The sequence below is a fragment of the Filicampus tigris genome, chromosome 7, assembly GCF_054856515.1.
Source record: "Filicampus tigris isolate MCC_2025a chromosome 7, RoL_Ftig_1.0, whole genome shotgun sequence".
Classification (NCBI taxonomy): domain Eukaryota; kingdom Metazoa; phylum Chordata; class Actinopteri; order Syngnathiformes; family Syngnathidae; genus Filicampus; species Filicampus tigris.
Genome location: NC_141223.1, coordinates 19,530,346 through 19,553,333, shown reverse-complemented (window position 1 = coordinate 19,553,333; position 22,988 = coordinate 19,530,346). Strand labels below are relative to the sequence as shown.

The window sequence follows — 22,988 nt, the reverse complement described above, 5'->3', positions numbered from 1 at the left end:
ACTCAAACCTGGAGTCGTTAGGTTTGTACATTTAGCTGGAAGAAATTATCATCATGGGGCTAAATGACTCCCAAATTTACTTAAGGTACTGCAAATGTTTCCATTATTTCAAGGTTCCACATAACGACAGTTGGACACAGTGGACCTTGAGGAAAAAAAAGCAGAGGTCAGATTCCCTCATAATCTGAGATAGTTCTTAATGAAATTCATTTTTTTTTCTCAACGATCACTAAAAAACATTCAGGGATGACTCTTGAAAGATTGTGGTCAAAGTGATGCATATTGTAGAGGCCACAGGCAGGTCAGACCAACCAATCATCACAAAGACTTGTGACCTCACTTTGCAGAACATGTGCAAATCCATACAGATTTAGCAAGTGAGACATTAAGGGAGAAATAGAGTAAGGGAAGGGCATCCATGTAACATTTAAGCACAGTTTACTTAAAATAAAAATTACACTGTATCCACAGCCTAAGGAAACTAAAAGACACTAAAAAAAGAAACTGTGCCATCATTTGAGTACATGCAAGGGTTATGAGATTCACAATCCTATGTGAAAATGACCAATGTTCACTTCTCCCTTTCATGATAAATCAAAGCTCTGGCAAAAAAAACAGCAAAGCAGTGGTTTTGCTGGACTTCAATTAAAATTTAACCCATCATTTCATTGGTAACAACAATGGTGTCAATTTGACTGCATCAAGCCCATATGTGGTGGCATAGCTTAAGGGTTGTAATGGGAGGGTGTGTCGTGATGTTCGCCTTTACAGAAGCCATGAAAATAAAAGATAACGGGGGATGGGGTGGACACATAAAAAGGAACACGCCAGAGGAAGGGGGGAAGAAAAAAAAAAAAAAGCTCCTAAAGCCACCAAATGCATCTTCAAATCGAATGCACCGCTTTTGTGCATCTGCCATTCGCAATGTCCAGTGTCAATTAATAGCAACTTAATAATAATTGAAAACAAAAATATTCCTTGCACTGATTTTTTTTTGTTTGTTTCTTCTTCCTGTATCCAAAGTTCTTCGTTTCAAGGATTTGAGGATCAGCCTCAAACGCCAAATTTCTCTCTCGTTTTCTAAACCTCGCTGCGCTTTCTCGCTCAAGATGTCGCATTTGTATCTCGTTGCAGTCTCCCGCATGCGTCCTCGCACACTCCCAGTCACGCACACACAACCCATCCGCCCATTCTCTCGCTCGCTCGCTCGCACACGTGACAAGCAGCCGGACTCCTGGCCTCGCCCCCCCGGCGGAGGAGAGGAGGAGGGTGTCCCGTCTGGACGTCCTGTTGGGAAGAGATGAACCTGGTTCCTCAGCGCTGAGTCCAGACATTCATACGCAATGGCTCCATTCACACACACGTCTGATAGCGTGGCCGATTGGGGGAAGGTGGCGCCCTCTAGAATTGTGATGATTGCTCCTTTCATCTCCGTTCATAATTAAGAGTTTGTTGTTGTATTGTTGGTTTTCCTCGGGCGGACATCGAGTTGTTGAAGTCGTCGCTTCAGTTACAGAAGTTGTGTCGCCATGTCTCTCGACATGTTTCGATGTAGGTGTGGTTTTGCTTGGTTTTGATTTGTGTTTGTCATGTTTTTTTTTGTTGGTTTTTTTTGTTGTTTTTTTTTGCAACATGTAGCCACTCATTCTCACTCGCACCCACTTGCCAACTCAAACTTCATTTGGGCTGCTTTCCCCCGGGAATGCCAAATGAAATCCACTCATTTTTCTCTCTCAGGTAAGATGCAGCCATGGATCCCACGAGCCAAGCACAATGGATCAAATTTCTCTCACACTCGCTCTCTCTCGCTCTCTCTCGCCTAATTTTGTTTATGTTGAACAGAGTGCTGCATCGTGAACAAAACTCCAGAATACCCCAGATGCCATCTAGAACTGGAATCCCTCGGCTGGCACGTTGGCGGAGTTGAAGCCATAAGTTCCACCCTGGATGGCTTCGGGGACCAGGCTGTTGTCTTCGTCAATCTGAGTCACACAGACAAAGAGTGAAAATCGAGTGGCAAACATTAACACGAGAGGAAATGGAATTGTCTCAACCTGATCAATTTCATTATCATTATGCAGCTCGTGTTTGTAGCCACAACTTTCACACTTGTCCGCAGCTCGTTACACAAAAAGAGGCACGGATTGGATGTGGAAACACTTCGCTTACATGGCCGACAGTTAGGGCAAGCGCTAAAACTAAGTCTGCAAAGCTGCACGGACCACAAGTCCACCGATATGTCTGTTTACACTAGTGGATCCACAACATTAGCAAGCTGAATCGCAGATGCACATAATGTGCATGTAAATAACTCCAAGTGTTAACAGGGAGCAGTGACAACACTGAAGTAAACAATACATAAATAATAAAAAATAGTAAACACTACTCTGCTGGCTGCCTTCTGCAATTATTTTGCTTATTTTATGACAGGCACACCTACAAGTGTTCAAAAACGAGGCGATGTTCTATTCCTAAAAAGTAGCTTTGTATTTTTGTTAGCCATTCAACCATATGCAGATTAGTGCTGTGCTTAAAAAAAAATACAAACATGCTAAACTTAAAATGTAGCGCATTTAAGTTAAAATCTGTACATCAATGTTTGAAAACAAACATTCTCTGTGACTTAATGCAAATTACTTGCATCTTAAAGTTAAATACAACTGAATCTTACTTAAACGTACGGTACTGGATTTATTTTTATTTTAAACTAAGCCACTGTAACAAAATGCAGTTTGAAGAATGCAGAATGGGTGAGCAACTTAAATGCTGGAGGGGCTACAATTTTTCATCAGTGCTACAGGGGAGCCGTCTGTGCGTAGTGACGTTAAACACCAGACAAATAAGACAACTTACATCATCAGATGAGAAGAACTGATCAATAATTTGATATGCTAGCTTGTAGATATCGCCATTTTCATGATTCTGCAGTTGTTCCACTTTCTCCAAACCTGTACAGACAAATCCCATATGAACACAAGCTCAAAAAAAAACAAACAAAAAAAACTAAAAGGACAGCTTAAGATCTTGATGCAAATGGAGCCCACCTCCACACTCTTCAATGAGATTAGCAACGGTTTCAGCCTTTTCATCGGCCATCTTCAGGATATTGCTGAGGCCGTCCAGGACCACCTGCACCACTTGGGCGTCCTTCACCGTGAGCAGGTTGCAGAATGGAGGGATGACCTGCTTCTCGATTAGATGCGCCACCTGAAGGCACCACGAGGCGGGACATAAAGGTTAGTTTGTCTTACTACATTGTCCTTCAGAATGAAAAGAGGAACCTTGTATAAACCCTGAACGCTTTCTACCTGATCTTTCCTCCCACTTATTGTAAGGTTGCTGATGGCCCAGGCGGCTTCCTTTTGGGTTCCAAAGTCACCCTAAATTGACATCCCAAGTAAGTATTTTTTCAATGTGCCATGTGTTTTTAGCATTCATAAAATTATGAGAGGTGTGTACCTTGTCGAGAAGGTGAATGATCATGGGGACAAGCTTTGCATCTATGACCGCCTGCACCTGCTGCTGATTTCCTGCTGTGATGTTTGACAGGAACCATACCGCCTCCTACAGGACAAAGGGCACAAATACAAGCGTTAGGTATGTCCACTGAAATATGGCCACATTATTTTTTTTTAACATATGCAGGACGTCCTCACTTGACGACATTGGACAGTACCGGTGGCAGCACCGTAATAAAATCGAACGTCAGAAAAACGGCAAAATAGTGCATCGATAGTTCTTTCCGATTTCAATTGGCATTCTAAAATGAGGAAAAAAATATGTGTGTGACTCATCATTTTCTTTTTTTGCTTTTTCATTTAACAACAAAAAAGCCTGATTTTGCTTCTTCAAATTTCTGGCTCAGATCAAAAATACTAAATTGAAAAACAGGCTACAGGACTGAATTTGATTCAAATGTTTAATTGGTCGGATTTATGTGACCTGGATGTTTCTTAACAATCACCAGTAAAAATGCATTTCAGTATTGATTGTTTGTTTAATGCCATTGTTTTCCAAAAACTTCATGCTCACACGTGGTCCCAGAGCATCAGTTCAGCATAGTGCAAAGTGCAAACAGACAGAGTAGAAAAGACTTTCATAAAATGGTTCTAACTGCAGCAAAAGACTAACTTTTGTGTCAGAGGTAGTAATGCATGAAGCTTATTACAATTACAATTCTAACACATCTGTTCTTGACGTACGGCTATGGTGATTGTGATTGTTAACAAGCTAACTGGTGCCCATTCACGCGACCAATTACATTTTAAAATCAAACAGTCAAGTGTCCCACCTTTTAATTAAACATTTTTCATCCGAGCCGAAAATGGAATGGAATTTTTTTCACATTTGCAATTTTCAATTAAAAATGATAAAGAACTAATGATACATGAATTCAAACCAAGTGTACCTTGTGCCGCATGAGGCTTGACCATTTATTTACACTGCTGCTCGAGCTTGTTCATTGCATGCTTTTCAGATTTGTAAGACAAGGACCTCTGCGTTCTAGGCGGTTTGGCATTTTGTTAACTTGCAAAAATGTCTTTGGGATCAAAAAATTGAGCTTTTGCTTAAACTGCGGCTCTGGTTGAGACCAACGCGTCAAAACATTTCACAATTGTCTCGCTCGTTCTACAGTGCATCTGAGCTGGATCAGAATCCAGACATCCATGTAAAGAGTGGATGCCTGGCAGAGACTTGCGTGCTGTGGGTGGGGTGAGAGCGGTGTTGAGGCTCTAATCATCGTCCATGTCACAAACCATACGAGATGAGCCTCTTATTTGAAAGTGACTGGTCTCAGATGCACTCCGATATCAGCAGGGCTGACTCAGCACTCTCTTGCCACCAACCCATTAAATTGAACTACACTTTCAGTCATCAACACACATACCAACTACTATCCCCCTTCTACCAGTGCTTAACCAACTACAACTACAGGAGGCTGTGGTCCTCATCGTCGTCGTTCTCGCGGTCTTCCATGTGATGTGTAGACTTTCTATATGATAACCTCATTTCACCCACCTAAAACTTTCACACGACTTTCACACAAGCACGTCTCAGATGTCATCACTTCCAGCAACGCCATGCTGTAGAACGCAGCCAGACGTGTGCATGTGTGTGTGTGTGTTGCCAGACGTGTGCATGTGCGCGTGACCTTGTTAATTTTCTCCTTCGGGTGTGACAGTAGGGCGGGGAAGTGGTTGAGAGCTTCACAGTTGAGCACCACCTGCGTCTGCTCATCTGTTCCAGTCACGATGTTGCCCACAGCCCTTAGGGCAGCGGTCTGGATGAAAGGAGTAAAATGTCATTAAAACATTTATATATATAAAAAATAAAATAAAATAAAAAGAACAGGAGACTTTTCTATAGTCTTTGCCATACCTGGACTTTGACCTCCTGGTGGCTGAGCAGTGGGACCAGGTGAGGAACAATGCCAGAGTCAATCACCATTTGGATCTGCTCGTTCCCAGCGTCCGTCAGATAGGACAGAGCCCACACAGTGTCCACCAAGATCTGGAAGCAGCGAGGGGGGGGGGATGGAATTGCAGGAATGAAATGTTCAACTTCATTACCTTTCTTCAAGACTTCCTCAAACAGTCAAACAAGTTTACTCACACTGACGTCAGTGTGGTGGATCAGCACACGCAGAGCTGGCAGGATCTAAGGTTTAAAAATGTAAATTAGGAGGAGGTCAAAAGGGAAAACATTTCTGCCTGATCTGTTGTAGCTGAGATGGTGAGGACTTCATGATGTGCATTTTCATATAATATTTCATCTTTGGGTTTAAGGACACTAAACGTAATACTAAAGCTACATCGATCAAAATTAAGAACTCATATTCACTAAATAGGCCCTGGAGTGCGTTCTCAACATCGCTTAAAGCTCAAGTGTGAAGTAATTTCAGAAAAAGCCAAATGAAGTCTAAGTAAAGCAATTAAACATCATACAAAAAGTAAAGCATAAAAAAAATCATGAATCTGAATTGAATTGGGGGAATCTCACCAACCTCTTGGATGGTCTCCATGGGTGGTGGAGGGTCTTTATGGCGGCACAGATTGACCATAACCCAGGTGACATTGCGGAGGAAGGTGATTGGGATGGAGGGACTGATGAAAGACAGCAGTGGCTTGACAACGCCCAAGCCAATCACGTAGTCTCTGCATTGTGGGCCGTCACCTGGCGAGGAGACACGTACATTTGTCAGTTTGACCTTTGACCTCATAGGTGATCTAAAATAGGGCAAACTTGCTCCTGTCGCCAGCAGCTCACCAATGATGTTGCCCAAAGCCCAGACTGCCTGTTCGCACACGTTTTGATGAGGGGAGTGAAGCAGCCTCAGGAAGCGCGGCACAGCGTCTGCATACACAAACAGCTTAAGTTGGTGAGACATGTTTTTACTCCCATTAGTACTCATTGTTTTGCTGTGGTACTGTTCATTATTAAAGTAATAAAAGGTAAAGATAATGAAAACGTGATAGGAATAAACTTCTTATTAAATGGACACTTGTAGAGACAAAAGTTAAGGGGGTCCTCCATTTACAATGAGAGTTCAGTTTATAAAACGGCAATGTAATCCGGAGCAACATGTCATTATCTGACTAACCTATGCCAATGCAGAAGTAAAGTCATAAACATAGTAAATATTTATAAAGAAAAACATTTTTATAGGACAAAGTACAAAGATAACTGAGTGTGGCCTCTTGTGCTGCCTAACCCACATCTTTTTACATCGCTCCACAAACTAGTTAATTGATCAACATACATAACCTCTAAACGTATGTCCGTACTAGGCCTGTCACGATAATTACTATATCAACTTATCGTTCGAAAAAATTGAATGGGCACGATAGTTTGACTCGATAAATGGCCATTTACATACATGTTTGTCTACCTATACCATCAACATTCAGTCGAGCTACTTTGCTGCCTCTTCTTGGCACTCAAATGCACACACAAATGGTAAATAGGCTGTCACTTGTATAGCACTTTTCTACCTTTGGTACTCAAAGCGCTTCACACTGTACCTCATCTACCTAAAGATGACGCAGCTTCAGCAGCAACTGGGGGTTCAGTATCTTACTCAAGGATACTTCGACATGGTCACAATGGCCGGGGATGGAACCCACAACTTCCGGGTTAGGAAACAAACACTCTACCAATGAGCCATGCCGCTCCCACCCACAAGGGGGTGGAACAGCTTTTGAAAAACGTTTTCGGCTCAACTGTTTCAGTCAGTCTATGCGTGTCATATAAAACTTGTTTAATAACTTGAGCTTTTATTTAGGAGAGTAAATACTAGATCAGTGCTTTACAACCTTTGTGGAGCCAAGGTACCCATTTTACATTCGAAAAATCTCACAGGTAATCACACTCAAAAAAAGCATGCATACAGAAATGATCTTGTCTCAATTTAGTCACAAATGTACTAGCTCAGTGTGAAATCTGGCCTTCTTTGATTGAACACAAAGATGATGCACTATGTCACAAAAGTTAGTACACACCTGGCATTTCTGCGGGGATTTCATTATAATGTTTAATTAGGAGTGGGCGATATGACAATATTAGACCGTTAAGGGGTTTTACATGTTGACAATCTCATAAAGCTGAAAGATCGTTTGATCGTCTAGCAGGGTCCTCGAGAACCGCTGTCCTGCCTGTTTTCCATCTCTCCCTGCTGCAACACACCTGTTTCAAATGATCTGTTAAGCAGCAAGTTCTGCAGGAGCCTGATCCTGATCACGATCGTTTGAATCAGGTGTGTTGGACGAGGAAGCCTCTAAGACATGCAGGAGGGCGGCCCCCCGAGGACTGGAGTTTGACACCACTGGTCTACAGGGCACATTCTATACAGTTTGGCTCTATGGCTGCTCAAAGCCGTTGACGCATACCCGACCAACCAATCACAGCACGCACAGTGCACTGTACGTGACACTCCCCGCCTTCCTGTTTGTTTGTATTGCGGGAAGCTATAGTGGAAAGTCACCACGAAGCAGAGTTGATCCCGAAAAGTGACTCCACATCCACAGTGTCGATTTGGTTTGGCTTTTCCTCGTCGGAGAGACAGCAAACCAGTTATTTGAAAAGTTTGCAGAGCCTCGGTTTGGACGTCAGATGGCAACACGACAAACCTGTTTAATCACTTGCGCAGACAGAGACAGCACCCCAAAAAATACACCGACAGCCAAAGCAAACGGAGATCAGACACATGCTACATCCAAGCTAACACAACCCACGGTAACACAGTCATTTAACAAGGGCACTCCATATGAAAAAACAACCAAGCGGTGTCAAGAAGTAACTGAGGCAGTGATTACCTTGCTGAAGACATGATTCCCATTAAAACAGTGGAAAACGGGGGGGTTTAAAAGACTCTTCAAAGTACGAGACCCGCGTTACGAGCTGTTTTTTTAATGTTTACGTTATGTTACCTTTTGTTTACATTCACTGCACATTTTGCTAAAAATTGTCACTATTCAAATTAAAACCTATTCAGAAAGCTTAAAATGTCTTTTTCTTCTAGAGTTTTATATACATTTTAAATATGTTTTATGTAACATGAGGAAAATGGTCAAAAATGTGCAAATTAGACCCAAAAACCTGATGATAAAATAATGATCTTGACTTTATTTTTTAAAAATCGTGATATATTTTTGCCATATCGCCCACCACTATGTTTAATTGAACAACACTGTAGAAACATCGCTTTGATACAATGAAAGGTAGTCTGTGTAAAGTTTATATAGCAGTGTAAATGTATTTTTTCCCTAAAAAAAAAACAAAATATACCCATTACTAGCTAAACCCCTGGTAACAAATGTGAGTACACCCTAAAGTGAAAGTTCCTGAAGTGTCAATATTTAGTGTGGCCACCATGATTTTGCAGAACCGCCTTAATCCTCCTGGGCATGGATTTCACCAGAGCCTCACAGGTTGGCACTGGAATGCTCTTCCACTCCTCCATGACAACACGACGGAGCTGGGGGATATTCAAGATCTTGTGCTTCTCCAACTTCCGCTTGAGGATGCTGCAAAGATGTTCTATTGGGTTTAGATCTGGAGACATGCTTGGCCAGTACATCACCTTTGCCCTTAGCCCCTTTAGAAAAGCCGTGGTCATCTTAGAGGTGTGTTTGGGGTCATTGTCATGCTGGAACACTGCCCTGCGACCCAGTTTCCGGAGGGAGGGGATCATTCTCTGCTCCAGTATTTCACAGTACAGTGGTACCTCTACTTACGAACGTCTCTTCATACGAAATTTTCCAAGTCACGAAACGCCTCAACAGGAAAATATTGGATGTGACGCTGTGCACTCAGCTTCTTTGGACGTCCAACATGAGCCCTGTTGTGAGTGCAACCTGATTTTTTAAAACGCTGGAGAATCTTGGCCACTATACTGCAGCTCAACTTCAGGGTGGTGGCAATCTTATTGTAGTCCTGGCCAGCCTTATGTAGTGCCACATTTCTTTTTTAAGGTCCCCAGAGAGTTCCTTGCGATGGTGTGCCATCTTGGGAGTTTCAGTGACCAGTATGACAGAGTGTGAGAGATGTACTACAAATTGAACACACCCGCTCCCTATTCACACCTGAGACCTAGTAAGGGTAGTAACCAGTCACATGGTATTTTGGAGGGAAATGACAAGCAGTTCTGTTTGGACATTTAGGGGTGTAGTGTCTTTGGGGTGTATTCACTTTTGTTGCCAGTGATTTAGCTATTAATGGATATATTTTGAGTTTTTTTGATGGGGAAAAATACATTTACATTGCTATATAAGCTTTAGACAGACTACTTTTCATTGTGTCAAAGCGATGTTTCTTCAGTGTTGTTCTATTAAACATTAGAATGAAATCTCTGCAGAAATGTGAGTGGTGTACTCACTTTTGTGACATACTGTATATTTAAATCCATCTTTCGTCTTGGGCAGCTGTCTTAGGTGTAAAGCCTATCCTTTCACAACAGCACTTAGAAACAGTAATCCATGCCTTCGTTACATCTCGGTTGGAATACTACAATGCACTTTATTTTGGAGTCAGCCAGTCCCCTCCTTCATGCGTCTCCACTTGGTCCAAAATGCTGCAGCTCGCCTGCTAACTGGATCTCATAAGAGGGAGCGCATAACTCCAATTTTATTTTTCTAAATTATTTCAGTTAATAGAATGAAGACAAGAGCTCCCTTATTCATCCCCAAGGGGAGATTCTGTCATTCCGTAATTACAGTAAATATTTGTCAGAAAGATGTCTAGGCCATAAATATGAAACAAATTGAAAAACTGGATATGGCGGTAACTGAGGGTCCCTTTTTGCGCCATGCGGTTACATATTCTGATGTTGTGTGTCGTTCATAATCCCGAAATGTCGGCTACAGCGTACCCCCAAGAAAATGAGTGTGTCATGCAACTTACTGGACTCCACAACAGCTTGGGTCTGCTCAGAAGTGCCAGACGCAATGTTGGTCAGAGCCCAGGCTGCCTCAAACTGCAGAGAAGGGCTGCAGAAGGGAGAAACACAGCGAAAGGCAATGTTTGACAACATCAAACATTAAGCGCGTGCTGATGAGTCATTTGTGCATGATGCCATTCCTGAAAGGTGAAAGCTGGAACACATTTGCATACTTGCATCACCGTTCAGGTCTCCGGTAAGCCGAGCACCGTTGGCATTTGCATATCTTTGAAGCATACACCAATAACAACACATAGCCAAACTACTTTATGATTAACACACACAGGACTCGTGTCAACTTACTTGTCATCTCTGTCCAAACAGTGGACAAGAATAGGAAGGATCCCTGACTTAATCAAGTCGTCTATGGGAGGGTTGCGGTCACTGGACAGCAATTTCCTACATAAACAAGAGACATTTAGACCACATTCCATTATTCATGTACACATGCTGACAGCAATGCACAACAATTCCAAGCATTGGGAGAATTTGAACAATGTCAACAAGGAAACGCCAGATGCATGACATGTTTCTTGTGCAGATGTCACTGCAGAATACAAAGTACTACAATATGGGATTGTGCTCTGAAAAGAAGTCAAAACAATGGAGAGAATTTATAAGTTTTGTAATTCTGAGAATTTCAGACTCTTAACCAATTCATGGATACCAACATTAGAAGGGCGGGGGGGAAAGTCTATTAATCTCTACTGCTGTAAACCAGAGAAACATGCAGCTCAAGAGATAGACACGCGTGCTTGTGCTCATACCTGGCAGCTTGAACAGCACTCAGCTGGATGCCCTGGTTATCACTGGTGGCATTCTACAATGCAAAAGAGGAAAGTTGTGTTTAAGTCAGAAGGATAGAATCTACATTAGATATAATATGGAGTATGCAAGGAAATAAATCAAACTTGACAACTTACTAGCACTATTGCTTCAAGAGAGGTGTTTTGCTGAAAAAGGACATATTAGGAAGTCATTAGTCAAGAAGAGTATCCTTCCTCAAATTGATTTTGCATGCTATGACAAAGCAGGAAGGAAGTTTTGGTGAGGGGACACTGGGATGAGGAACGGCATCTGAACCGAGTGGGTGTTGTGCAATAGGGCTGCACAATATATCAGTATCGCGATATTGGCCCATGCAATATGAATATCGCAAAGACATGTGTGAAATATCGCAATATCGCTATATTCAACGACCATATCTAGGGGTACACGTAACTGGTACGCAGGTACGCATGCGCAACATAAACCGTCATGACGCACCTTTGCGTACCTGTACACACTAGTGGTGCAACGGATCATCTTTGATCCGTGATCGGTACGGATCAAGCGTCAGTTTGGGCCGAGTATGATCCGCAGAATGGTTGGTGGTTGGTGCGCGTTCACATTATGGCAACGTTATTAATCCGCATTCATTCTAATGGCAGCAAAGGAAGCCTTATGGATCAGGTAAGTCGCATGTATAGGAGTGTTTTGCAAACATACTCAACGAACACACTGCCTCCGCAAAGGCTAACTTCAAAGAAAAGCTTACCAAATAATACATTGAGTCATTGATGCCAATGCAATAGCCGTCATAGACTTTTACTTTGAAATTGACCCGCATGGTGACGTAGTGGCTACCTTGACTTATGCTTTTGACGTTTCAGCTTGCCATCAACATCAACACAACGCCATCCCGAAATCATATTCAGTCGGTAACAAATCGCTAGTTAATTACGCCATCACTGTATGATACGGCACAAGTCTCTGGCGTTAGTGGCTAGCAGCTGTTATTAGCAACAAGTGCCCAGCTGGTAGTTCAACAGCTGTTCCTTTGCTTACTTTTTTTTTTTTTTTTTTTAAACTTCTTTTTCAATATTGTGCACCTAGATTACTTGTAATGCACTGTCCATGTTTAAAGGAAGGTGCCTTAAATTGCACTTCAAGGTCTTTTTCATTATGAAAAAATAAATAAATAAAAATGAAACTTTTGTCTTCTTTCATTTTATAAAAACAATTTACCCTGCCTTATATTGTGTTATGTTCTTAAGTCCTAAACGGCAGTTTTAGACATTAGGAGTTGATTTTTTTTAAATTGGCAAAAGCGTTTTATAAAATAAATGAAGTTTTTTTTGTTTTTTTTGCTTTTTTCCGAAAAAACGATCCGATCCGTCACTCAAAATCCGAGACCGATCCGAACCGTGGCTCAAAATCCGAGACCGAGCCGAACTGTGACTTATGCGATCCATTGACACAGTGGCGAGTACCAAAGACAATCTCCTGGTACTCATGTGTGAATAACCCATGAAAAAAATGATGTGTACCACTGACCATATTGCATGTTTTTCAAATATTATGCAGCCCTATTGTGCAATAAATGATCATTCGTCATATGATATTAACTGGCATCTCTGCTCCCAAAATAATACTTCATTGACCCAATTACATCCAAGTAGAAAATATGAATTTAAATGTAATGTAAAAGATACCTAGAAAGCTGAACAACTACAACAAAAAAAAAAAAAAAGTGCAAAGAACAGAACCACTGTCGAGGAGGACTACAGTGTTGGGGAAATTCAAATGGTGTAGTCAAGGACTTGGAAGCAAAAATCTGAAGCATTTAAAAATAAATGAATAAATAAATGGTAATAAATGAATAAATAAATAAAAGGCATTGACATTAGGCTAACCAACGTAAGCTAGCTGCTCTATCATCACATTTATTTAAACGCCAAGAGGTGACTGGCATGTTAAGTATTTTAAACAGAGCAGCCAGCCGACTTGTCCCACAAAAAGACCCTCCCGGCTGTGCGCCGGTGACTCAGAGCGACGTGTCATTGTTGATATATGATTAAGTAGGCCATTTGTATTCCACCCACTCAATAGCACTGAGCAGTTAGCCAGATTGAATCTCTGAAGTGTTGAGTGGCCTCTTTGATGCACCAAGCATTAAACAGTTCAGTTCTTTGTATTCTCTTTTAAGTTTTTATACAAAACAGTTTTGTTCTTATTAGAAATGTGCACCAAATAACAGTGGTGTTTTGAGCAGACTGGAACTCATTAATGGCATTTATTTTATGGACCATTAGGCGCTCTGTATTTTTAATGCATTAATGCAATATAAAAGAACGGGGCTATTTTTTAAAAAGACGCACCAGGTTATGAGGAGCATTATTTTTGTGAAGCATTGCATGTTAAATACTTTATTATAATTGTACGGTATGTTTATTTAATCGATTTAATGCTGCGTAGAGCCATGTGTCTCGCTTGCTTTTTGTTCACCGTGCAACAACATGGGTGTTGCTTCCATTGGAGGGGCTCCTCCAACAGACAAAAGGTTTGAACATCGCTCGTCAACCTGGTGACCGGTGGTTATGTTATTACTTTGGCTAATGCTAAATGCTATCTTGGTTGACAGGTCAACAGCTGTAAACAAGTCATTGCACTCACCATTATCCTTTTTTTTAAAAAATTCGTTTGTAGCATGGCTTACTAGGAATCGAAACTTATCACCAACATTCTGAAATCTGAACAGTTCTGGGAGAAACGGAATGATGGACCCGGTTCCATTCGAGTCCCGGTTCTCGGTGCCCAACCGTAGTCTTTGTAGTACAGGAAGTGCTTTTATGCGCGCTGTTTGGCGTGCAACCCACCCGAAATACACGTTTATCGACACATAAAACAAGGGGAAAGCTAGACTAAGTACGACGTCACACTTTTAAAGCGAGGAGGAAACTGTCTGCTTCATTCGTGCAATGAGTACCATGAATATAATGTGTTTTTTCGACAGAAACAAGTAACAAGCGGAGATGATGTATGATTGTGTCATGACGTCTGTCAATCGAGTTATTTAAAAGTGGGGGGGGTAGCTGTCAACTCAAGCCATGCAAACGGTCTATTCCGAATGACTCAGAAATCTGAATTTTGACCTTAACCCAAATATTGACTGCAGGTAAACGTAGTCATTGTAACATTGGAAATATGCTGCCAGAAAAGCTCAGCTTGTGTTGGGTCTCAACGGCGACAGCGGCATTAGGCTAGTCAGACTACATTTCCCATGATTGCTAGACATGGATGCAGGAAGTAGTTCTAGTTCCGGAATGACAAAAAATGCAGACACCTGCTAGCGATTAGATGCAGATGAGAATGAAAATTCAAATGTAATACGAAGGAATTTGAATAAAAGACGACAAACTGAAAAGCCGCCACCCATCCATACACTGGGCGCACTGCATTATAAGTCGCACTGTCCATTTTTGTGAAAATTTAAGGATTTTAACTTATGGTCTGAAAAATACAGAATTTTATTTCAACGGGGGAAACTGACCGATTTTTTTCCCGAATCACGACATTTCGAGGAAACAAAATGGTACAAGTAGGCACAGTCCGTGACTGTTGTACTTAAATGTTCTATATTTTATAATTATGCCTCGAAGAGTTATTCACAAATGTTTACTTTAACCAAGACATATGAGGTCACAAAAGGGGCGCAGTAAAGTACTTTGTGCAGTGGCATAAGAATTCGTCCAGGCACAAGAAGACACAATCAGTTAACATCGCAATTTTCCATTATTTACAGTCACGTAATGTTTTCCATCCAAATAATTTACTGTAATTCTGCTTTAACTACTTTATTAGTGATACACTACGGCGCGTTCGGGCTTGGATACAAATTTAGTTTAAATCGCCTACCCATGATAGTCTGCTTAAATTGTGTTTCTTTTCCCCCTAAGAAAATGAATCTACCAAATACCGAAATACAAGAATTGACACTAATGCTACTGTGCATCATTTTGTTTTTCATTAATATGCATTCACTTGTTTTACATTTAATAGTAATGTCAAGGTGATGCTCATGTGATTCAAAGAAATGGGGGGAAGCTGCAAGGAGGGAGAACAAGGCAAAAAAAAAGCAAACCAAAAAATCCGCCCTAAACCTCACAATGGACAAACAGTTGCAACACAATTCATTATCACTTTGCCTTACAGATCCCTAAAATTCTTCCTACCGATCTGAAATCTCCGTCCACATCGGAATCCTCGCAAATGTCCTCATTGGGCACATTTCTTCTCTTCAGGAGGTGCTCATCTCTTTTGTTCTGTTGAGGACCAAAAGAAAATATTAAATGCATGCATGTATGTTTTCTCTCTCAATCTGAACAAAAGTGCATAATTTCAGCTGGGCGACACAGTGCCAATTTTACACATCAGATTAAAGTAAACGTATGACATCAATTAATTACCTTTCGCAGCTCCACAACAACCTCTGTCCTCTGTCTTCTCATAGACTGTGGAGACAAAAGTATTGTTAGCATGAGAATTGTGTTTGAGCGAATACTCCAAAGAAAAATATCTCAATAACTCAAACTTTCAAGTACGCGCTCCCAACCTCGTCTTAATGTGGGGCCCCCGACCGATATCGATTTTTGAGGCCAATTTTGGCAGAAACAAATACAGATGAAATACCGGCCAATTAATTTTAAAACTATATAACACATAATTTCCCCCCCCCTAACCAATCCATTTCAAGGGCCGTCAATAATATGCAAATATTTTCTCTATTCACAGGCCAGTCTGGCCCCTATTCCCTGTGGGTCGATTGTAAATATATTGTTTAAAAAAAAAAATAATAAAAAAAAATATTTAGTTCTCAAAATGCATTGCATGGCACAATGCTTCTAATTAAGGACGTTATAAGGACATTAATCCTTGTCATGTGTACTTGTGTAACCAGTAGTTGAATGTGTCATATTTAATAAATTTGTTTGAATTATGTTGCACTATGTTTTTATTAAATTAATTTTTTAAAACAAAGTGTGACTTCAGGTTGTGTGTAAAATATTGGCATCCAGGTCAATTCCTTGCACAACTGGCATTGCTCACCTAAACATTGCTTGTAAAAATTAAGACTGGCTTTGTTTTGAATAACAGGTCCATAGAATGACCTTATCAACAAATAGTATTATATAGAGTATATTTAAGGATACATGTTTTTATCATCTAGATTTATGTGTAATAAATAATGAAACCAGTGTTGCGTGTGTATAACTGCTGTATAATGGGTTGGCGTACACAAAGGTAAAAACAATCAGCAATTATCAGCAATTTGGCAGATAATTTCGGGCAATGTTTGAAGAGCCATAATGGGTTAATTGGCTGGCCGGTAAAATCTGCCCATTAAGAACGGGAGCGCATAGCCGCGGTTCTACCACTAAAGCCGGACCGCTGTTGCGTGTTTCTCCCTTTAAAGCCGGGCGAGCGTATATGTCATTATCTTTTGTTAATCCAATTCTCAGTCTCTTAACCAATGAAATGCATCAGAATATACACGTGACGGTGTCGTAAATTGTCGGAGGATATCCGGATTTTTTTCAAGAAGTAATGGCCGCACAGTCTATCGCGGGAGCTCTGATGCAAGTCATGGCAATAATATAGACTACACGCGTGCGGACCTTAAAGCCGTGAAACCATCCAAACGTGATGTATGGTTAAGATATATGTTCGTAGGCAATGACGATTTCAACGTCTTTGTAAGAGAATACAGCATGGTAATTACCACTCGATTTTTTTTTTTTTAATTAAAATAGTGCTTCAGTTGCATATTCGATTGAAACAGTATTAAACTCGGGCCTGTGTGAAAGTCTTGTGTCTAACGTCAAATTCTTTTGGAATTCTTTCTGCTACAGGGGTTGAGATATTATTTTGTAGGTGGCGAAAATGTCAGGTTTTCAAGGGTGACTCCAAAGACGACCTTAGGCTTTAGAGAGATGTCTCACGAGGGGCTTCAGACTTTAATGGGTTGACTAGTCAGATCCTTAAAGCATCAGAGTATTTATTTCTGGGTGGGTGTTTGCTTTTTGTTTGGCTTGTTTTCCAATATAAGACGTATTAAGTGGTGTCGTGTACTAAGAGTAGTTAAGTACATTTTATACATGAGTGGTTGTTAAACAGTGCTTCAAATTTAAATGCATCTGTGACATGAATTCACCTTCACTACTGAAGGAGCTTGAAACTTGTATGACAGCGATGGTCAAATGTTATTTTTGTTTTGGAGTCACAATTTGACAGTTTATTTCTACTTTCATTCTTTAAAACATACTAATGCAAACGAATTGGAGGTGGGCCACCGTCTCTGAGCAGATTTGGTTTGAGCAGGACTTCCAAGTTTTGAGCAGTAGGAGTGAGACAAGCTGCATCTCTTTAACAGCGTGAGTCAGCCCCCTCAAGTCTGACACCCAAACATGGAACATGACAGCACCCAAACAGACCGTTCACTAAAGCAATGAAATGACTCCGCTTGTGGCAACTGACGAGTCATTTCACACGCGTTAACAAGGCATGCAAAAACATTTAAAGTGACAGGCCACACATTCGCAAATACATAGGGATGCACCGATGGTGATCGGCCGATTTTCGTGAAAAATTGCGTGCTCGGAATATTCGATCAAAGCCTTTGCCGATTGCTGATCAAAACATCCGATCACCCGCAGCTCATGCTTGGGTGCCGAGAGACGAAATGACAAAAAAGTTTATTTGTTTAATACGCGATGACGGCTCTCCGTTGCCACCCTGCACGCAACCGTGCCCGCCCGCGCGAGCTACATTGACTCCAATTGAAACGCGCCGCCAGAAAGGCTCCCTAACCCAGCCGCGGCCCCGCTGCGAGCAGAGGGGAGGGACGCAACACAAGGCTGCGAAGTATGAGCTGCGGGTGATCAGTCAGTTTGATCGTCAATAAAAGGCTTTGATCGAATATTCCGATCCCCGCAGTTGGTGTGAACATAGCATTGTCTGCTGTGTGTGTGCGGAGTTTGCGTCTTGTAATACTGTATATGCCATGAAAAGGTACCTCGCGCGGGCAGCAAGGCCAAAAGTTTCAACACAACCAACTTAATCCGACATTTGAAGAACAAGCAATTGGGAGACATGGTGAGTTTACGAGGCTCCCTGCATTGAATCAAGTCAAGGCAGACAGCCCAGTATAAGTGGCATTATTGCCACAGGGAGACGCATTGTAGGTCACTTGTGGGCAACAGATCCACTATATCATTTTATAATTCACAAACAGATTAACAGTGACTTTTCTCTCGTTGACAAATGCACAAGATAGTTTGTCTATGCACAAGACAAAGTTCCTGAGTCATTTCAATTCAGGAACTCATTGAATAGTTTATTCAGGTGAAGCCTGCATGTGACTATTTTTTCTACTTTGATTATATTATGAACCATGCAATGTTTAGGTGGCATATTATTTATTTGACTTTTTGCAGAATTAAGTCTTTTGAGACTGCTGATTATTTTTATGTTAAAAACTGTGTTACTAAAAGCTGGTAAATTTAGGTTTTTCAGTTATCTTTGTGACTGAGTAATTGTTGTATTGTGCCAGCAACGGTTTTGTATTTCTTCATGAAAATATATATAGATTTTTGTCAAAATTACGGCAATAATAGGGCTGTTTTTTTTTTTTTCAAATAATGTTGCATAATAGCAGTCACCATAAATAAATGGAAAAATATACAGCTATTCCATGTGATCGGAATTGGTATCGGCCGATCTCACTCATGCATGATCGGTATCGGTGTCATAAAACCTGATCGGAACATCCCTACAAATAAGCATTCACAAATTTTTCTGAACAACCATTTTCTAAAAAATGAATCAGTCTGCGCACTAAAGGCCTAGATACACTAATCCGACGCGAGTAAGCGACAGATTTTGCCGTTTGATGTAGCGAACACCGTCGTAACCTCCGACCCAGTCAGGTAGCGCCTGGTGGGCGTTTCAGTATGTTGAATCGGCATATTGAGTCGTGACATTTGACCTCTCCGATTGGCTGTTACACAGCGAATTAGTGCACGGGGCAATAACAGGAAGTGACAAAGCCGGATGAACATTGAGCGCGACTTTGCTGCCTTAATATTCTTGCAAGTATAAGAGCAAGGGTTGACAATGTAAGTATTTCACGATCCTGTGTCAAGAGCATAAGGGCTTGCTTTGCATGGGACTTCATCGTGAGCAAAAAATATAGCTGAAAGCATTGTTTATGTGTTTATAATCCACCCACGGCCAATAGCTTTCCGGTTGGCTTTTTCGTACCATAAAGAATAATGACTACTGCCGCCGATGGTATGGAGGGGTATTACATCTCACGCATGCGCAGAAGTTACTTTAATGCTCAGCGTCGCTTTCCGTCGTTGCAGTGTATTATTCCAGCGCGACGTGCCGACAGTTGGCCCAACGCCACAGGGGGTAAGCGGCAGTACTAGTTGGTCAACGTCGGACTGGTCTATCTAGGCCTATAGATGCGGCCCGAACACATTGCTCACTACAGAATAGATGTGAACATTATACATTACACTACATAATGTACAGAACTGTGTAAATTACTTGTAAAATGGTTGTGCTGTCATATATTTTGAATGGTGTTTTTCCACTGGGTATTTGTGTTTTATTGTATTTTTGTTTCTTTTATTCATATTAATGAGTTTTCAATATAACATTTGTTTTATGAATAAAGATGAAAGAAAATTGCAATTAATTTCATGTGATTTTAAGGAAATTACTATTTCCAGATGTATATAATTATTGGGATTAGGGCTCAACGGATAGGTATTTTGTTTTAGGCTGATGCCAATTCCGGTATTTGGCAGGATAAAATTCCAATAATGATTAATGGGATTAATTAAAAAATATATCATGAATAAAGTAACTTCTTTTTTGGTCCCTTACATCGTCCAACAATAAAGATATGAATTACAAGCAGCACATTTGACAGTTTTACATTACTTTGTCTGTAGGATTTGCTTAACTTTGAAACAAAGAGAAAACTCATCAAAATTCATGTGATTTTTGGCCGGGTTTTTGGCTGAAACGTTTGAACGTCATTATCTTTGTCTTATGTTGTAATGTGTTTGTATGTATTCAAAATATATATATAACAAACAAACAAAAAATGTTTAAAAAATAAATCCTGCTGATTTAATAAGAGCCAATATCAGTCGATTCATTGGCTGGGCCTTGATCAGGATATAAAATGATCCTGTATCGAGATATAACATTTTGTTCATATCGCATCACTGCATGTTGGCATGTGTATATATGCTGTGTGAGTGGAATTTACCCTTGATGGATCCTAATTTGTACGGCAAACATAATAAATTTAATATATTGATATCACTGTGATGGCAGAGGAGTGGCCCAGGGGAATTTTGTTGTGCCACATTCAGATCCCCAGCATGCCTAATCATAAGAGTCATAAGAGCAGCAATGTGCACAGTCCAAATAATCACAATTCACAATTACTTGTGGTGCACTGGTTAACACAGTCAGGTCCATAAATATCGGGACATCCACACAATTCCCATCTTTTTGGCAACAAACACCACCACAATGGATTTGAAATGAAACGCACAAGATGTGCTTTAACTGCAGCCATTCATCTTTAATTTGAGGATGTTTATATCCGAATCTGGTGAACTGTGTATGAATTACAACCATTTTTATATATGCCTCACATCTTTTATGGGACCAAAAGTAACAGGGCAAATTAATAAATTGAGCCTTCACTTTTTAAATGCTAGGTTGCAAATTCTATGCAGTCAAATAAAGTCTGGAACACAGACATCAGCAGATGCTGGATTGCATCCCTGCTCAGTCAGGACCTGGGCCTTTAATGCAATGTCTTCAGTATCAGCTCGTTTTTGGGGAGTTTTTGCTTGCTTTAAGTTTATGTCTTAAGCAAATGAGACGCATGCTCAATCGGATTCTGGTCAGGTGATGGACTGGGTCGTTGCATAACATTCCACTTCTGTCCCTTGAAAAAAAAAACTCTTTGGTTGCTTTCACAGCATGCTTAGTGTGGGTCACTGTCCATTTGCACTGTGAAGCATCATCAAATGAGTTTTGAAGCATTTGGCTGAATATGAGCAGATAATTAAAGAAAAGCACCCTGTTGCTTTTGTCCGCTGTCACATTATCAATATATAGTAAATACTCAATACATGCCAACTTAATCATAGGACAGCCAATTGTACTATTGGTTCTTTAAAAAGAGAGGTACGTACATAAATTGTTGTAAGTCATGTACTGTTAACCTGGTTTGGATGTAAATAGTACCCCAAATTACAGGTGAAAGTACGCTGTTAAATCAAAACGTGTTTGTTTCATTTCAAAGCTAATGTGGTGGCATTTAGAACGAAAAAGATTACACTTGTGTCGAAGCCCCAATATTTATGGACTGTAGTAGCTTGCAGTGTTCACCAGTGACTGTGATGAAGAGTCATTGACAGGACAGCTGCCGTGCACCGGCCTACCAACCTACCTGCAGCACGAAAAAAAACGACTTGTCAAACAGGATGATTCAGTCAATACTGCGCATATTCATACTGAAAACAAAACGCCCCTTAAAAACAAAACAATGGTCGGCGAGTGTTGTACAACGCAATCAATGCAGTGCGAAATGCTGTAAATCATGTCAATCGGTAGCTAGCATATAGCTTAGCTCCATCCATGGAGATCACTGGATTGCAAAAATCCATGCTTTTAGTCAAGTTTTAAATCACCATATTGCAACAAACTGCGATAAGAGGGGCAATTACAGATAAATGATAAACCCCTACGCCATTGTTTTTATGCTAAAATAGTGGGAGGGGGGTTGCGGCTTCCAGGCTTTTAACAGGCGCTAGCTCAACTGCAGCTTTCGACGTGACGTTAATACGCTCCAGTATTAACTTCCCCATCGATGAGATACTCCTCAATATCTACATTTTCCTCACGCATATGCGCTCCGGAGTGTATAAGAGGGCGTTTGGCAGCAGTACACATCGAGTTCAAATGCTCGGTTGCTTTACTGGAGCTAGCGTGTACACCGTGGCCCTGACTAGCAGCGAGCAAGTAGATCCAGCGGATCCTCTCTGATACTTCACTCAGTAAACGGTCAAAAAGGGGTGAATAAACCGAGGCTCAAGCGGTAAAACCATGTCGCAGAAGTCGGGGTTTTAAACAATGTTCTCAGTGGAGGCCTTATTTGAAGCCTGGGGGCAAAGTTCCCGATTGTATAAATTATAAACGACGTCACAGGGAAACCAAAGGGACGAAGTTGGCGGCGAGCTGTGGAGTCTCGTTGCCCCTGTTGTTAAAAAAATAAATAAACAAAAACGTGACTTCTGTATTTTTTTTTTACCTCCAAATCCCGACCCTTGTTCTTGAAATTCTTGAGTCGCTGGTTGTCCAGTTTGTCGTTGTCGGCCATGCTAGCGGTTGCGGCGCAGTTTAGTTCACTCGTGGAATTAGCCAAGTTAAGCTAGCGTTTCTCTTCGTTCCCTTTTCTCGGCCTCCCTCGCTCTATTTTGCTCTCTCTCGCTGGCTCGTTAACGGACTATTTTTTGCTACTGCTGGAAAGGCCGCGGTGCATGCTGGGATTGCCGGTGGCCGAGAGGAAGGGTGGGGGAAGCCTCACTGCTCTCATTGGTTGGTTCCAAGATACCCGCCAGCAACTGTGATAATTTGTCACACGAAGATGTTGATTATGATTATGTATATATATATATATATATATATATATATATAT

At 41.0% G+C, this 22,988-nt stretch overlaps 1 protein-coding gene across 1 annotated transcript; it reads right to left on the bottom strand.

Annotated features, from left to right (window-relative positions):
* Positions 1-1,743: 1,743 nt before the first annotated feature.
* Positions 1,744-22,867, bottom strand: kpna4 (karyopherin alpha 4 (importin alpha 3)). The gene is made up of 17 exons (XM_086036315.1): positions 22,602-22,867; positions 15,664-15,708; positions 15,430-15,519; positions 11,359-11,388; positions 11,203-11,255; positions 10,739-10,834; positions 10,399-10,484; positions 6,268-6,354; positions 6,005-6,174; positions 5,614-5,658; positions 5,380-5,511; positions 5,153-5,281; positions 3,460-3,564; positions 3,309-3,380; positions 3,045-3,207; positions 2,854-2,948; positions 1,744-1,982 (listed from the first exon to the last, which is right to left on the bottom strand). Exons 1-17 carry the CDS (start codon positions 22,668-22,670, stop codon positions 1,887-1,889), a joined length of 1,563 nt encoding a protein of 520 aa, XP_085892441.1. The 5' UTR covers positions 22,671-22,867; the 3' UTR covers positions 1,744-1,886.
* Positions 22,868-22,988: the final 121 nt, after the last annotated feature.

Bases quoted from the DNA above. Each gene is read 5' to 3' on its own strand.
- kpna4 (XM_086036315.1), bottom strand. From the start codon at position 22,670: ATGGCCGACAACGACAAACTGGACAACCAGCGACTCAAGAATTTCAAG. The intron at 11,256-11,358 runs GTAAGTTGTCAA...TTTGCATTGTAG, and splicing joins CTCTTGAAGCAATAGTGCTA to AATGCCACCAGTGATAACCA. The intron at 5,282-5,379 runs GTATGGCAAAGA...CCTTTCATCCAG, and splicing joins ACCAGGAGGTCAAAGTCCAG to ACCGCTGCCCTAAGGGCTGT.